The sequence below is a fragment of the Eumetopias jubatus genome, unplaced genomic scaffold (genome assembly GCF_037043125.1).
Source record: "Eumetopias jubatus isolate StellerSeaLion01/CBP00866 unplaced genomic scaffold, mEumJub1_p1.0 scaffold_8, whole genome shotgun sequence".
In the NCBI taxonomy this organism is placed as follows: domain Eukaryota; kingdom Metazoa; phylum Chordata; class Mammalia; order Carnivora; family Otariidae; genus Eumetopias; species Eumetopias jubatus.
In genome coordinates this window covers 9150324-9168220 of record NW_028274814.1, presented here as the reverse complement: position 1 = coordinate 9168220, position 17897 = coordinate 9150324, and the positions used below count along the sequence as shown (strand labels likewise).

Genomic DNA, 17897 nt, shown 5'->3' with positions numbered 1-17897 from the left:
TATTCCAGATTTCCCACATGAACTGAAGTGTAGATGCTCTATGTCAGTACTTTTCCTTTGGTAGCTTTTTATACATCTTAGGTTGGAATAATTTTATTTTTATTTATATAAATTTGAATTTTTAGTCTGAAATCATGTATCTTATGACCTTTTAACTCTTTGCAGGCACTTTTCATTAAATTATAATTTGGGACAACTGTGGTGAGCTTTAGCAAAACTGTTTGATTTAATCTTCCCACTGCTATTTATAATTTTTTAAGGCAATTTTACAAATAATTTGCTTCTTTCAAAGCTCAATTACTATCATTTGGGCATGAGTTTGTCCAATACAAAGAGAATTGTATCTGTAATATATTAATTTGGCATTGGATCTCCATTTTCAGATTAATGGGGGGCGGCAGGATTCTTGTGTAGCAGGAATGGAGGTCAGGGAGGGAGGTGAAAGCCAGGTTATCTAGGGCCTCGAAGCCCATTAGAATGACTTCACTTTTGTTCTGAGATAGTAATCTCTTGGAAGGATTTGAGCAGAGGATGGAATATGTGAGGAACTTTGACATTAATTTAAGCCTCTAATAAAAAAGAGGGAAAACATTTCATAATGTTGAATTTACCACTGCTAGGCTCACCTATATACCCATTTCTTTTTGAGACTTCAGTAGGCTGGGAAGCTTTGCAGATTCATCAACAAGGAATGGATAGTGGGGCTGAATTAATTATCTAAGTAACCTAATACTGACCAGGCAGGAGGATCACACCTGTATGTGGTGATATTTTTCAAAGTACATATGTTCGAGTTACGTATTATTAACATAACTTAATAGTAAGATAATTTATAAAATCAGTAACAGAAACGTCTTATTAGGTAGCCGTGAGACACCTTCAGCTAGAACTGGCTGATGCCCTAAAAAAACAGTCTATGTCAGAGGCTTCACTGGAGGTTACATCACGTTGCCGTATTAATTTAGAAGATGAGACACAGGATTTGAGGAAGAAATTAGGTGAAATCAGACGTCAGGTATGTTTTGAATGTAGCATGTGTCAACAGTTAATCTGTAGCAGGTTAATATAAAGTGTTTTAGGATGCTAATTTCCATGGACCACTTTCTTTTGTATTTTCATTATAATTTAGTGCAATTTTAGTATCTTCACAATGCACTTATTTCTTAAACTTTGACTTTCATTCTTCTATTTGTGTTATACGTTTTTTTTTTCTTACAGTATTTACCCTTAGGAAAGTTGAGACTTGTGCATCCCTCACAGAAATTGAGGGACTTGTTTTTTCCTACTACACAATTTTTTTAAAGATTTATGTATTATTTGAGAGAGAGCGAGAGCACGTGCACATGCACACGCGTGAGTGCGGGGAGAGGCAGAGGGAGAGGGAGAGAATCTCGAGCAGACTCCTTGCCCAGCACAGAGCCCCACGCCAGCTCGATTCCATGATCCTGAGCTGAAATCATGAGTTGGATGCTTAAGCAACTGAGCCACTCAGTTGCAATGTTTTTTAATGGTATCTCTGTTACCATGATGAGTGAGCCATATAAAATCAGAAGATAATGTTTAATGGAATGTTTCAGAAAATTGTCTTATTTCTCATGTTCACTTTTATGAATGGATATAGAATCTGTACTGATTTTAGGATAACTTGTACAGAAAAGTCATTTTACAAACCAGTTGAACTTAGGCATTTCCTTCATCTTCTTTTCCTTTTAGATATATTGTAAATGCATAGAAATGTTCAGATCATATGTAGTATATACACCCAAAAGATAGAATTAAGAAATTAAGAATTAAGAAAATTATCTAGGTCCTGCCATTGGATTTTTTTTTTTTTTTTAAGATTTTATTTATCTGAAAGAGACACAGCGAGACAGGGAACACAAGCAGGGGGAGTGGGAGAGGGAGAAGCAGGCTTCCCGCCGAGCAGGGAGCCTGATGTGGGGCTGGATCCCAGGACCCTGCCCCCATGACCTGAGCCGAAGGCAACCTCTTAATGACCGAGCCACCCCGGCGCCCCCAGTGGATTTTTTAAAAACTTTATTGAGATATAATGCACATACCATACAATTCGCCCATTTAACATGTATAGTTCAATGTTTCTGATGGTATTCATAGAGTTGTGCAACTATCACTGCCATCAAGTAGAACATTTTCATCACCCTGAAAAGAAACCCTTCGCCCTTGAGCCCCCAGCCTCAGGCAACCACCAGTCTACTTCCCGCCTCTATCGAGTTGCCTATTCTGAATATTTCATCTACAGGGAGTCACACGGTGTGTGGTCCTTTGTGACTAGCTTCTTTCACTTCCTCTTTTCAGGGTTCATCTGTGTTACAGCGTCTATCAGTGCTTCATTGTTTTTTTATTGTCAAACACTACTCCATTGTGGGCCAAAACCCTTGTTCGTTCATCATTTCATGCACCTTTGGGTTGTTTCCCACTTTATGGCCATTAATGCTGCTCTGAACGTTCATTTAATTATTGTCTGGGCATCTGTTTTGATTTCCCTGCCGTCAGATTTCATCCTCGGAGTGGATTGGGTTGATTTCACCCTCTCTCAGCCTTTTCCTCGTGGTGTCCTTTCTGTCCTTTTAATTTCCCTTCCTCTTGCCTAGTCCTACACTGTTCAGACCTGGCTCCTAGTCTCTCATTCTCCATGAAGCTCTCTCTGACTATTCTAATTCCCACGGCCTTTACTGTCTTCACACTCGTCTCATCTAGTCTGTGCAGAACGGTTTAGTCCTTTATTTTACGTTGGTTTTATTTTTTTCATGAGAGAGAATTTTGTCTTTCTACATCCACGTTTATCTAAGGGGGAAGGTATGGGATATGCATGGTACCTATCCTTGTATAAATTGAGAATATTTTAACTTAACAGTTTTTAGGATAAAATTAAGTACTTTATAGCATGTCAGTAATTTCTGATTGAAAACACTGACATAACAAAGCTTTTATTCTAAATGTATTTGAAGCAATTAAATGTAAAATTGAGAGCATTTAATCTGACAGAGGAGAGGTGTTCAATCAAATGCTTGTTTTTTCCCCCTCACTGTGGAAAAACAGTCTAAATTTGCCTTTCTTCATTTTGCAGCCAGTACTGAGATTACTTTACCAACTATAAAGCTCGAGGACAGCTTTTCTTTTTTCTTTTTTCTTTTTGTTTTTACCTCTTTTTTAAAGTTTGTTTGTGAATTTATTTATTTATGTAATTACTACACCCATTGTGGGGCTTGAACTCATGACCCCAAGGTCAAGAGTCGCATGTTCTTCCCACTGAGCCAGCCAGGCGCCCCTGGGGACAGTTTTTTCTGATATGCCATACCACGTAGCCTTAATGTATTCATCAGAGTACTTGCTAAAGTGGTGTAACACAAACAGTTGCTAAGATAATGTAAACGTGAAATGATTTGGGAATGTTGATTTAGCAAGAGTCCATTATTTCCACGTCAGTGGCTTTACCTTGCCTCTGATGGTCCTGTAAATATTTATTACTCAGTCTAGGAGGTACTGTTTTGCACTGTAGTCCATGAGATTGTCCACTGAGTAGTATAGAGAGGAAGTAAGTTAAAATTATAAGTGGAAAAAGTACTGTTAGCTAGTGGAATTGGTAAAAGTTTTTTGAAGTACTGAGGATGTATTCTTATTCTGGGCCTCATGCTCCTCATTTGCTGCCCCTTTCAGTGGTAGGAAGAACAATTTCAATATAACTTGTATAAGAGACCACTTTCATTGGCCTGCCATCTGCCTAAAATATCAAATATTTTTAGAACATAACATACAGCAACTATAATAATGCTAATTGCAGACAGAATTTGGTGTGTGCCACTTACCTTCTTTTATTTTTTTAAAGATTTTATTTATTTTTTTGAGAGAGAATGAGAGATAGAGAGCACGAGAGGGAAGAGGGTCAGAGGGAGAAGCAGACTCCCCGCTGAGCAGGGAGCCCGATGTGGGACTCGATCCCAGGACTCCAGGATCATGACCTGAGCCGAAGGCAGTCGCTTAACCAACTGAGCCACCCAGGCGCCCTGCCACATACCCTTCTAAATAGTTCATTTACAGGGGCGCCTGGGTGGTTCAGTTGTTAAGTGTCTGCCTTCGGCTCAGGTCATGATCCCAGGGTCCCGGGATCAAGTAAGTCCTGCATCGGGCTCTCTGCTCTGCGGGAAGCCTGCTTCTCCTTCTCCCACTCTCCCTGCTAGTGTTCCCTCTCTCGCTGTCTCTCTCTCTCTCTCTGTCAAATAAATAGAATCTTTAAAAAATAAAAATAAAAAAAAGTAGGTCATGTATATATCCTAAATTAACTTCCCCACATCCCAGTGTGGTAGATACTTTTATTATCTTCATTTTACAGAGAAGAAACTGAGACACAGAAATTTTAAGTAATTTGTTCCAGGTCACACAGCTAATACCCAGTGAGTTGGGATTCAGACCCCAGGCATTGTGGTTCCTACGAAGATAATGCCTCTCATACTATTCCATGAAATATCTAGTTGTCACTGAAAGCAACATGTTAACTTTTATAATCCCTGGAATAGCCATGGTCATTCACATATGGGAATATTTAAAATTATAATTGATGTGGTGCTTAGAATACAAAAATGGAAATGTTTCCCATAAGGTAATTTCCTATCTTTCCCCCTTTGACCAATATATAAATTTGTAGGTTTAGCTGATAAAATATAATTTAAAAACATTAAACATGTTACATTTTAGTAACTGGAGAAATCAGCAAACTTTTTTGTAAGGGGATTGTAAATATTTTAAGATTTTATTTATTTGAGAGAGAGAGAAACAGATTCCCTGTAAATGTTTTAGGCTTCGTAGGCCCTATTAGGTCTCTGTTGCAGCAGTTCAACTCTGCTGTAGCCATAAATCAGTATGGAGAGAAGAGTGTAGCTGTACCCAATAAAATTTTATTTACAAAGACAGCTGATGATGGTTTTATACTAGATTCCCAGTAGTTAAAATTATTTCTTTTTTTTCTTTCTTAGTTGCAAGAAGCACAAGATCGACATGCAGAGGCTGTAAGATGTATTGAAACGTTGAAAGATCACGTGCAAAAGTACAATTTAAAGCAGCACAGAAAATAACTTGAGTATTTCTAAAGCAGATAAGCAGTGTAGTATGAGAAAGATATCAGTTACGATAATAAGTACATCATTGTGAAGCTGGATAAAAGTTTCAGCTTTGCGCTATTTTGAAATCCATAAATTTTGCATATTATCTTTAAATTTTGCACATTAACTACAAAACACAACCAGAAAAATGGCACAATTGCCAAATCTTCTACTTTTTAAATTTTTAAGAATTTATGTAAGACCTTCAGATGTTTGTTTAGAAATTATACGGTACTTTTAAAATTTGCGTGTGAGAGTAATTTTAAAAATATTCATTTTAGGCTTGGAGTTGAAAATGACAAGTTAAAAGTTACAGTCAAAAAACAGGGCAAAATTGAACAACTTCAGGAAAACCTGTTAAGTACAAGTTCGGTAAGTCAGTCTCTTAATTTCTGTCCTACTGAAAAGGACTTTCTATTTCTCTATAGTAGTATATAAGACTATTTTGTATAATATGAAAATTCTCACTGATAAAAATGTTTATTATATTCATATTGCTCCTTGCTACTGGTAGTATCATTCCTCTTCATAGATGAAGTTGACTGAATTCATAAAGTAATACTTTTTATAGTAAGACTGTAATAAAAAAGATTGTGGTAGTCTAAGATAAGCAATATTTTATACATACCACATTTTATTTATCTGTCAGTGGACAATTGAGTTTTTCCACCTTTTGGCTATTGTTTAGTAATGCTGCTGTGAATATTGGTATATAAACGTCTGAGTCCCTACTAATATTTTTCAGTATGTTTAAAAATTCCCAAACTTTGAGTAATAATTTGATGTTGAATTCTGACTTTCTCTTGTCATCTAAACCCTTCAGTGAGATTTGAGAATGGATTACTTTAATGACAGTTTGTTGTGATTTATAATTATAAATTTGTAATTTGTTGTCTTCATCAAGAATGACTACTAGGTCATTATGCAAACATTTTTCTCAAAGGAATATATTTTTCTCTTTGTTGGATTTTGAAAAGGAAAAGAGATGCCAGTGAAAAAGTGGAAACGACTGATCAATCAGGGCCTTACATAGTAACATAGTGCTCCTAGCATTCACTGCAAGTTCAGGAACTAATTTTTTTTCTCATTCATTTGAGTTAATCAGCCTTTCAGAGATTTAACAATCCAATCTCAGAAAAAATTAATGTGCAATCCAGGATTCCAACTTATTGATATGTAGTGAAAACTATAGAACTATTTACCAAGCAGCACCGGATTATCATGCCATTTATACCCTCCTTCATAGGAGAGGCTACCAATGATTTAAGATGAGAAGACTGCATTGTGAGTCCTAAGTTGGAACAATGAGGTAGATGCACCTACCACTAGTTTCTTTTAGTCACAAAAGCTGCATACTTGCAAATTTCATTATACAGCTCTACCTATCAGGGGAACGAGCACATTCTGTTGACTGGTCCTTTTTGTGGCCAAAGAAACATCGAAAATTATTTTTTTTCTAGATGTCATATAAATTAGTCACATTGTATTACTGTACTTTTCATTGAGCAAGTAACGTGACAATATGTGAATGAGAATGCCAGGAGTTGTCCCCCTACGGTGTCATATAGAAATCTATTAAGGAAGGTATCAAATCTTGTAAAGTTTGTAAGAATATCCATAGATATTCTGTAGATGCCAATGGAAATGAATTAGGGTTATGACATAAAATTATTAGCCACTTTAAAGTCTACCCTGTGAAACAAAAACTTAGCTTTCAACCAACTCAGTCCATAGTCCTCACATCTCTAGAAGGATTTTATCTCATGAATCCCTAAGGCAGAGACTACCTGGGTTAAGATATTGGATGGACATAGTTTTGAGGTGAAGAATCTGGATTGGGAAGAAGAGATAGCTCTAGGCTGACTTAAGCTTCCAAACAATATCGTCAAGTATGTGTCTGAAAAGAACTTCAGAAGAAGACTTCCATAAGATCAAATCTCTATGGAATAGGAAATTATTCAAAAGAAAACAAAGGCAAACCATTGATAGTCTGACCCTTGTGAGAGACATTTGCATCAGAAAAGAAAAGCAAGACAGAGTATGGTGGTCAGCATCCTAAGGGTAAGGGTGCCCCCTGCGATTATAAAATAACAGTACACTCAAAGTAATACCAAAAAGAGTCAACAGAAAAGGTACAAGATTAGCTGTCTAGGGGTACCTGGGTGGCTCAGTCAGTTAAGCGTCTGCTTTCGGCTCAGACCATGATCTCAGGGTCCTGAGATGGAGCCCTGCTCAGCTGGGAGTCCGCTTCTCCCTCTCCCTCTGCTCCTTCCCCTATTCAGCACTCTCTACTTCAAAGAAAAAAATTTTAAAAACTTAAAAAAATTTAGCTGTCTATAAAGGTAATCCACATCAGGTAATGGTTTTTGAGTGTGTGGTTGAGAATATTGTCTGTGACGAACTAGAAGGAAGATCGGAAAGTAGAGATGACCTCAGTAAAGGGGCCAAGGCTGGAAATGTAGATTAGAGAATCTGGTTTTGAAGCCTTGAGACTGAACCAACTGTGAGAGGATTTGATATGAGGAATAGCAAGGGTCAGGGACTAACAGCGGCTGCTGTCATTTAGAAATAAAATGGGATTAGAAGAGCAGAGGGAGGGTATGGTCATTGTTTTCAGCTGTTGCTGAGAAGTACAGCAGGATAAAGACTTTAAAAAAAAGATCCTTGATGACCCTCAAAATTTTTTAGTGGAATTCCAGGATTGAAACTCAGATTTTAGTGTAAAAGAAGACAATAAGTGTTGGAAAGATGAATCTGTGGATGAGATGACACATTAAAGAATGTTCAAGTCCCGTGAAAGGGGTGGAGCAGGATGATAGAAAAAGCTGCCAGAGCTAAGCAAAAGTTTTTATGTAATATCGAGAAGACCTAAACTTTGTTTAAAGAGAAAGGTAGTTAATAGAAAAGAAGAAATTGAAACCTTGCAGAGATGCTTGAAATGCTTGCAGAGAATGAGGGTATCTCATTCTAAAGTCAGACGATCACCAAAACTGTAATGGGGCCTGCATAGGAATTTTTCGGAGATGATCTTAAAAAGGTATGATCTCACAAAACCCAGGGTATCTTAAGCTATGGATGAAAATGTTTCTAGGGCATCTTTAGAAACTAAAATGTAAATATAACCACTTTTTAAAAATTTTCATTAACCCTTAGTATTAATATGGGTAAGAACCTCTGTATTTAACAAGTAAATTTTGGCCATTTAAATTCTAGAAAAAATAATGATGAAAAGGTAAAATCAGTTGAAGCTGTTTTTAGGAAAGGTCCTTATATTTGAAATTTGTATTTATTGGCATCAGGCTTATAAAACTGCATTATATAAAACTTAAAATTATAAATTTTAAACTACATTATATAAATTTAAAATTATAAATTTATAAAATTTATAAAATGTAGTTTATGAGCCTTTCTAAACACGTTATTCCTCATGAATTCATGAGAAATAATATTTTATGATAGAAGAATGAGTATCTAGATTTTTAAATATAATTTTCTTTAAACATTTTCTTCAAAGTCTGATGATGAACAGGGACAGTGTTAAGATGAGGGAAGGGTTAAGAGACGTTCTACTATGAGATGACTTACAGTTATTTTATGGAGGAAAGATCTGAAACAATCCTAGAAAAATAAAAGTATAAATGTGTGGCCAAGAGAACAATAGCAGAGATCTGTTTTAATAACTACTAGTGGTTTTAATTTTGTTCTTGATTTTCTGAGTTATTTGAGGTTCCACATTCCAAGACTCTACTTCGAGTATAGATAACATTTTGTTGAAAATGAATTTATTTTAAAATTTGGGCACCTGGCTGGCTCTGTCAGTAGAGCGTGTGGCTCTTGATCTTGGGGGTTGTGAGTTCAAGCCCCGTGTTGGGTGTAGAGACTTAAAAATAAAATCTTTAAAAAAAAAATTTGGTCATAGTTTTGCATTAGACTATTTTCACTCTACTTCCAAACGGTATTATTTTATTCATGCAGGTTGGTGATCTTACAGCAAAACTGGAAAGTGCATCTTCAAAATGTCTATACCTGGATGCAAAAAACCAGCTTCTTACCCAGGAGTTATCATCTATGAAGGAAATGCAGAAGAAATATGAAAAACTAGAGAAGAATAAAAAGAAGTTGAAACAACAAGTAGTACACCTCAGAAGTCATTTAGAACTCAGTATGGTAGAATACAGTAAAATAGAACAATATAAATGGGAGCTTGAAGACGTAACAGAAAAATTAAAAGAAGCCAGTCTGTTTTTACAGGTTAATTTACTGATCTGTAGTATGCTTTAATCATTTCACTGCAAGTTACATTTTGGTTATATGCATTGTATAATTTTCCTCTACTTCCTTGATAGCCATTTGGTAAATTTGAAGGAACATTTGTTCCTTCTCTTTAAAAATTTCACTTTTCATCATTATTCTCACTAAATTGATTTTTCAGAATGATTCACAGTAGAGAATCATTTTATTTTTTAAGACCAGTTGGTATAAAACAAGACTATTGACAGGAAAAGAAAAAATGGTCTTTTAAAAATTTTAACCATGGGGTGCCTGGGTGGCTCAGTTGGTTGAGCAGCTCAGGCTCGTGAAATCAAGCCCAGCATGGAGCCTGCTGGGAAAAAAAAGATGGTACCATACTTGGATTATTTTTTTTAAAGATATTTATTTATTTATTTATTTATCTGGAAAGCACGGGTGAGAGGATGCACAGAGGGAGAGAGAGAATCCCAGGCAGACTCCATGCTGAGTACGACACAGGGCTTTAATCTCAGGACCCTGAGATCACGATTGAGCAGAAACCCAGAGTCCGGCGCTCAACCGACTAAGCCAGCCAGGCACCCCCTGTTTTTGGATTATTCTTAAGTTGTATTGTTCACTTTTTAAAGTTTTTAAAGGATTCTCTTATTCTCTGAATTATCAGATTGCATGAGTTCTAATATAAGAATGATTGAACTTTATCATTCAGATTTAATTCAGTTGACATTGATGAGAAATATTTTACACTTCAGCTTTTTTTTCACATTTACAATTGCTCTCTGAATCATTGACTCAAAACTAAAGGAAAGAAATATACTGTATTTACCCAGTTTTAAAACTATGCTTTTAATTTGCTTTAGACACAAGTAGCATCTCAAGAAAGGTTAGGACAGTTAAGAGAAACTAATAATGCTTCAATAAGAAGTCAAATGGAACTCCGAATTAAAGAATTGGAATTTGAACTATCCAGAATGAAAAGTTCTCGAGATTTTTATAAAACAGAATTGGAAAAACACAAGCAACTCTACGTAGAAGAATTAAAAGTTCAAACGTCATTGACAAATGAACTGAGCAAGTAAGTTAAAACAGAATCATAGAAAATAGATTTAGCTTGTTAATTTGCCTCTAAAGCATAATTTTTATGGAGCCAAGTTCATGAGATGAGTAAGATAGTTTAATTTTGGAAAGCGATGTTTGTAAAAGAACTTACCTTTGAAATGTTAGTCCAAGACAGTTTGCCTCTCTCCTCCTTTTTTCGGTTTTACATGATTTTATTTTTTTCCCCTTAATATTTTCAGTTAATCTGATCTCCTAGTCTTTAAGCTAATTGTTAGAAGCTTTATAATTTAGACAGCATGTTATTATAAAATTGTTTGTCAGAATTGCCCTGAATAGCAATGAGTTTCTTAATATTAGTGAGTTTATTTTTGGAAGAGTACATCTTTAACCCAAACTGCACATCCTGGCAGCTTGGTAAATTTACTTTTTTGATTGTGATTTTTGTTATTATTACCAAATAGAGGGTGCTTTGAAACAAACTGTTTTTTATATAGTTTTTCTACCTTACATAAAGGTATACATGTGAAATACAACAAGATTCACCTAGGGGTGAAAGGCAGCATAATTCCCAAAGTGGCTAAAAATAGCACCATGGTGGACATGAGGAGGGGCTGGGTGAAAGACAGAAAGGGTAGATTCCACCTCCAGTACCCTGGTAACTGTGTTATAACCTAATTGCCTCCGGAGCTGTTTTCTGTCTTTCTGATCACAACTCTGCCATCTAGCAGTTGTTGGTCTAAATTATTCCTCAGTGTCAAATGCTCCATTTCTCTGAGATAATGAGTGAAATGTACAAGAGTGGTGAAAGCCAATACTTGAAAATGTCTTTGAGGGATGGTTTATTTTTATTTTTATTTCAAAGATTGTATGTATTTATTTGACAGAGAGCAAGCGAGTGAGCTCAAGCAGGGGGAGCGGCAGGAAGAGGTTGAGGGAAAAGCAGGGGCTCGATTCCAGGACTCTGGGGTCATGACCTGAGCGGAAGGCAGATGGTTCACTGACCGAGCACCCAGCCCCCCGGGATGGTTTTATATTTTTGTATCTCTAAACTGGTTTACTAAATATAAGTATATGTAATGGCATGCTGCTTTACTAAATATAAGTATGTGTCGTGGCATCCTCAAGAACCTTGTAAGTACAGCCATTCCAGAAGGCAGCATGTATTACCTGTTAAGCATTGTGCATCACTAATAGCCGTTTCTCTCCCTCCTTAATTTGAATTACTTGTTAGTTAGGAATCTCTAGAAATATATGTACTTCTTTAGAACAATTTTAAACCTATCATTATATATTGTAGGTCTGCTCTGTCACATTTTCAGTGTTAAAACACCGTTTAATGGCACATTCTGTTTACTATTATGGAAACTTTCAAAAAATGCAAGTCATTTAGGAATGATGTGGGGAGAAATGAAATACTAAGCGCTGTGTTTTGTAGTCTTAACAGGACTAATGAGAAGCTGGCAGAGAGCAGTACCAGACTTCCGGTGGAGAAACAGCAGAAACAGTCTTTGATTAATACTATTACTATGAGGCGTGTCCTAGACTTGCCTTCTGTTAGAAATATTAATAATAGTTCACTGCTCAATAGAAATGTTGCTCCAAGAGAAAACCTAGTGATTCTTACCCCACGCTCACGGCCTACAAATAATGGCATTGAGACTTTCTTGACCAAGGTTAGTTATGTTATCTTTTTTTCTTGGGTTTCAGATTTCTGATAGAATTTTTGTTTTTAATTTGGTGAAATTCTAAGACTACTTTCAGGGATCATTTCTATAGTTTGTTAATTTGGTGAAATTCTAAGACTGTACTTTCAGGGATCATTTCTATAGTTTGTTAATTTGGTGAAATTCTGAGTTGTTTAACTGACTAATGCACACTAAGTGAAAGTCATAATTATATGTGCCAATAAAGAAATGAGACAGAAATTTTATGATATTTTTTTAGTTCCTGGAGCTCTTACTTTCAAGAGATACCTATTATTAGCTTTATTTAATAAATATAACTAAACTGACATATTTTATTTTTTTTTAAAGATTTATTTATTTAATTTTATTTTTTGAAGATTTTATTTATTTGACAGAGAGAGACACAGCGAGAGAGGGAACACAAACAGGGGCAGTGGGAGAGGGAGAAGCAGGCTTCCCTCCAAGCAGGGAGTCCGATGCGGGGCTCGCTCCCAGGACCCTGGTGTCATGACCTGAGCCAAAGGCAGATGCTCAACGACTGAGCCACCCAGGCGCCCCTAAAGATTTTATCATTTTAAAGATTTTATTTATTTATTTGAGAGCAAGAGAGAGAGCATGAGAGGGAGGAGGGTCAGAGGGAGAAGCAGACTCCCTGCCAAACAGGGAGTCCGATGCGGGACTCGATCCTGGGACTCCAGGATCATGACTTGAGCTGAAGGCAGTGGCTTAACCGACTGAGCCACCCAGGCGCCCCAGATTTTATTATTTTAGAGAGAGAGAGTGCACAAGAGGGAGAGAGAGCATGAGACTTTCAAGCAGACTCCCCACTGAGTGTGAACCCTATGTAGGGCCCAGTCTCATGACCTATTTTCTTACATGAGAGTACATTCTTAATTGCTTTCTTACTTATAGCATTTTTTTTTTTTTACTTATAACACTTCTGTTTCACGTTTTACAAAATGTCTTGTTGAGCAGTTGTAGAGCATTTTCTAAGTAGTTAAATCAAGCAAATATTTGATTTTTTTTTTTTTTTTCAGAGAGGGAGTACAGGCAGGGGGTGAGGAGCAGAGGGTAAGCAGGCTCCATGCTCAGTGCAGAGCCCCATGTAGAGCTCAGTCTCACAACCCTGAGATCATGACCTGAGCCAAAATCAAGATCAGACACTTAACTGACTGAGCCACCCAGACGCCCCACAATTTGAATTTTTTAAAAAAAGTTCACGTATATCTACCTTGTCATCACTTGAATGATTGATGACTAATATGGGAATGATAGGGAGTCTTTAAATAGCAGCTAGTTTCCATTGTGTATCATTGTTATTAAAATATCCATTTCAATGAATGCACATAGGTTTAATGGTTTTGATGGTATATTCATGGTCTTATTAACATAGACAAAAGGAGCATAGGCTCAGGGTAAATGAGGCCTCAGTCTTGTTCTTTCATTCGGCATCGTTATTGTCTTGCTCTCTTCCCTTCTAATTTGAGGACTTTCTTTAGTGTTATGCTTGGATGCCTTTCAATTTTTGGTTTGTGATCACCATGAAGTTCGTATGTAACATCCTATGTATATAGCAGTTTATTTTAAGTTGATGGTTACTTAAGTTCAAACACATTTTAAAAACACTACATTTTTACACCCCACCTTGTTTTATTTATTTGATGGCTTAGTTTACATCTTTTTATTTTGTGTATCCCTTAACTAATTACTGTAGATATAATTGATATTACTACTTTTGTCTTAACCTTCGTACTGGCCTTATAAATGTGATTGATCTATTACCTTTACTGTATGTTTGCTTTTACCAATAAAACTTTCTTTCATAATTTTTTTACTTCTAGTTATGGCCTTTCCTTTTTTTTTTTTTTTTAAGATTTTATTTATTTATTTGACAGAGACAGCCAGAGAGAGAGCACAAGCAGGGTAAGTGGGAGAGAGAGAAGCAGGCTTCCTCCTGATCAGGGAGCCCGATGTGGGGCTCGATCCCAGGACCCTGGGATCATGACCTGAGCCGAAGGCGGACGCTTAATGACTGAGCCACCCAGGCACCCCTCCTTTTTTTTTTTTTAATTTTAATTTATTTATGAGAGAGAGAGAGAGCAGAGCAAGCGAGCGAGAACACCAGTGGGAGGGGAAGGCCCGAGGGAAAGGGAGAAGAAGCAAGCTCCCTGATCAGGGCTCCTGATGTGGGGCTCGATCCTAGGAGGTCCCTTAGCCTGTCCTCATTTTTAAAATTCTTTTTTTTCCTTTTGGCTTGGGGGATTTCTAGTACCCTGTCTTGCAGATCACGGATCTGTTCTGCAGCTTTTAATCTGCTGTCGATTCCCTCTGGTGTATTTTTCATTTCAGTTATTGTATTCTTTAGCTCTGATGGGTTCTTCTTTATATTTTCTCTTTGTTGAAGTTCTCACTGAATCCATCCATTCTTCTCCCAAGTTTGCTGAGCATCCTTATGTCCATTACTTTGAACTCTTTATCAGGTAGATTACTTATCTCGGTTTCATTTAGTTATTTTTCTGAAGTGTTGTATTGTTCTTTCATTTGGAACATACTCCTCTGTCTCCTCATTTTGTCTGACTTTGTATGTTTATTTCTGAAATTGTTCTTTTCCAGCTTTTTCCCTCTTCCAAGTATGTTGCTTTGAACAATGAATGTTAGTTATAAAGTCAAGGAAGGAGAAAACATTTTAAGTGTTGTCTGGTCATTTTTCTTGTTGGAACTGTGGTGGAGTAGGTGGCAGATGACATTGCTCTTCTCTTTCTGAGTTGAGAACACAGGAGTCAGGCAGATGGAGATAAGCTTAGTAACTTTATTACTAATACATACAAACAAATAGGAGGATATGGTTTAGGTATGTAGCTACAGCGAGCTTCCCAGTACTTTATCCCAAATTAGACGCTTCCACACACAGTTGTAATGGAAGGAACAAATGTTTGATGCCCATCCCACAAAGATGAGAGCAGACTTGAATTCATGTTACTGTGGCAGGCACATCTTTTCAAAGAAGAGATTTGGAACCACGTAGGCATTGCTTAGTGCCTTCTCCCAAATTCACCCTTTAGGTAAATCTCCCTTCCTGTCGTGAGGAAGGTAGAGAAAAGTCCTCACATGGAAATGAAGGTTTACCTATAATTTCTGACTTGATTTAAATTATAATTAAAGTTAATCATGTCTTTTGTACATACCAACTAATGATGAGAGGTTGGTCAGAGCATGCTAGATGGTAAAGAGAAATCTGTTTTGTGTTTTAAATTTTGTTATAAATAACCCACAACATAGGTAACTCATTTGTTGATTGATTTTGACAAACCAAGTTTTATTTGAAGGAAATGGATAATTCTTTCAAGGAAGAATTTCCTCAGGTTCAGGTTCTTTGGTTCAACTAAAGATGTTCTCCTTCAAGCTCCTTGTCCTTTGGTTAAAAAATTTTGTGCTTGTAAATCCTGCGTATGTTGACTGTTACTAATAGGAGTTAAGATAACTTCTGTTCCTCTATTTTTGTTCATGACTTTAAAATTTATAATTTAGTTAGAAAGCTATTTTGTGCCTAATGCCTGAACATTATTATAGAGCCACATGACAAAGTTTTATGTATTCATATTCTCTGAGTTATAGTTGAAAATGCATGCGTTGTTCCTGAATATGAGGAAGTAACTGGCATAAAACTCTAGGCTCAGTAAGACCTACACCACATTCCCGGCTGGCAACTAGGTGGTTTTTTGACCTCAGGCAAACTACAATCTCTCTGGGGCCTTTTTGTCTCGTATGTAAGATTAGGGACTTTGACGAAGTTAGTGACTTTTATACCTTTGGAAAAAAAATTTTTTTGCATTAAACTGTATTATATAAAACAGAGGCAGGTAGAGCTGTTCAGCTAAAGGAGAGATGGGACTACACCTGTAGACTTCCTTTTCCCTCAATCCTGCTGTGTCCCCAGTGGAACCTTAGATTTCTGTGGGCATAGTTTGAAAACGAACAGTTATGAGAAAATCCTTGTAGTTAATAATTCTTCAAATTAAAATTTGCTGATACATTGTACATTGTTTTTCTGTGTATAATTTTCTTACCCTCCTGTATCTTTGATAAGTGGAAAAGTATAAATAAAATTGCAAATGTGTTCTATTTATTAATGGACTTAAAGCTATTTCTGCTATCTAAGCACAATTCTCACCTGGAAATAAACAAAGGTCACAGAAGTAAATATTTAGGAAACGAGCTTTGGGGAAAAGATAATAACATTACGTTGGTAGTTCCTTAAGTCACGTCATATGAAAAAGTGGTTTATATTTTACATAGTATTTATTAATGGTATTATAAAATTCCTTCAATAAAAGTTTCTCCCATCAAGTGGTATTGAGTCATTAATTTTACAAGGCCTGCCTAGTAATGTTGTCAGATTATTCGTTGTCTAAATCCTGAATATAATGTTACTGTCAAAAAGTGTTATGGTTCCTCAAAAAATTAAAAATAGAAATACGATACAATTCAGTAATTCCACTCCTGAGATTTACCCAAAGAAAATGAAAACACTAATTCGAAAAGTTGTATGCACCCCTGTGTTTTTTGAAACGTTACTTACAATAACGAGAGTATGGAAGCAACCTCAGGGTCCATCAACAGACGAATGGATAAAGAAGATATGTTATATGTATACAATGAAATATTACTCAGCTATAAAAAAGAATGGGATCTTGCCATTTGTGACAACACTGGTAGACCCAGTGTTTTGCTAAGTAAAATAACTCAGAGAAAGGCAAATACCCGTATGATTTCACTTATGCATGGGATCTAAAAAACTAAACTACTAATAGCCTAGTTCGACTTGATTTCTCTTTCTTCTGGAAGCCTTACCCATAACATTAAATAATCCATTAACACATGTTTTGTACATTACATGTATTATGTACTGTATTCTCACAATAAAATAAGCTAGCGAAGAAAATGTTATTGAGAAAAACATAAGAGAAAATACACTACGATGCAGTATCAAAAAAAGTCCATGTGTAAGTAGAGTAGACCTGTACCATTCAAACACATGTTGGTCAAGGATCAACTGTATATTACAAGTATTCCCATCTAGAATGTTCTTACTTAGACCTTTCTTGTAAAAGGTATCCTTTCATTGAATGCCCAAAATGGGGTCTAAAGTAGGGTACTGAGGGGTGCCTTGGTGGTTCAGTCAGTTAAGTGTCTGTCTTCAGCTCAGGTCATGATTCCAGGGTTCTGGGATAAAGCCCCGCTTCAGGCTCTCTGCTCAGTGCGAGTCTGCTGCTCCCTCTCCGTCGGCCCCTCCCCCCACTCGTGCACTGTCTCTATCTCTCATTCTCAAATACATAAAATTGCTATAAACATTGGGATATAGTTGCCCCTTCGGATCACTGCATTTCTATCTTTGGGGTAAATCCCTAGTATTGCAATTGCTGGGTCGTTGGGTAGCTCTATATTCACTTTTTGGAGGAACCTCCGTACTGTTTTCCAGAGTGGCTACACCAGCTTGCATTCTCAGCAACAGAGTGGGAGGGAGGGTTCCCCATTCTCTGCATCCCCACCCGCATCTGCTTCCCGACTTGTGCATTTTAGCCGTTCCAACAGGTGTGAGGTGATACCTCATTGTGGTTTTGATTTGTCTTTATTTCCCTGATGCCGAGTGATATTGGGCATTTTTTCATGTATCTGTTGACCATTTGAATGTCTTCTTTGGAGAAATGTCTGGTCACATCTTCCACCCATTTTCTTTTTTATTTTTTTAAAGATTGTATTTATTTGAGAGAGAGAGCACATGAGAGGG

At 36.6% G+C, this 17897-nt stretch overlaps 2 protein-coding genes and 1 pseudogene across 4 annotated transcripts in view; 2 read left to right on the top strand and 1 right to left on the bottom strand.

The window, feature by feature from the left end:
• The window catches only part of LOC114203611 (acyl-CoA-binding domain-containing protein 5-like), a 294339-nt gene that overhangs the window by 151192 nt on the left and 125250 nt on the right, over positions 1 to 17897 (bottom strand). The gene's annotated exons all lie outside the window — the stretch shown is intronic.
• The window catches only part of LOC148163641 (ankyrin repeat domain-containing protein 26-like), an 87327-nt gene that overhangs the window by 60237 nt on the left and 9193 nt on the right, over positions 1 to 17897 (top strand). Inside the window, exons 20-25 of one of the 3 annotated variants that reach the window (XM_088025467.1) lie at positions 863 to 1015; positions 4992 to 5062; positions 5399 to 5489; positions 9093 to 9368; positions 10226 to 10440; positions 11860 to 12097. In XM_088025467.1, the coding sequence (XP_087881593.1) occupies positions 863 to 1015; positions 4992 to 5062; positions 5399 to 5489; positions 9093 to 9368; positions 10226 to 10440; positions 11860 to 12097 (1044 nt within the window). Of the gene's footprint in view, positions 1 to 862; positions 1016 to 4991; positions 5236 to 5398; positions 5490 to 9092; positions 9369 to 10225; positions 10441 to 11859; positions 12098 to 17897 lie in introns of those variants that run through there. The other 2 variants (XR_015768748.1, XM_088025466.1) reach the window with 2 other exon arrangements.
• On the top strand, positions 12223 to 12309 carry LOC148163642 (small nucleolar RNA U3; annotated as a pseudogene).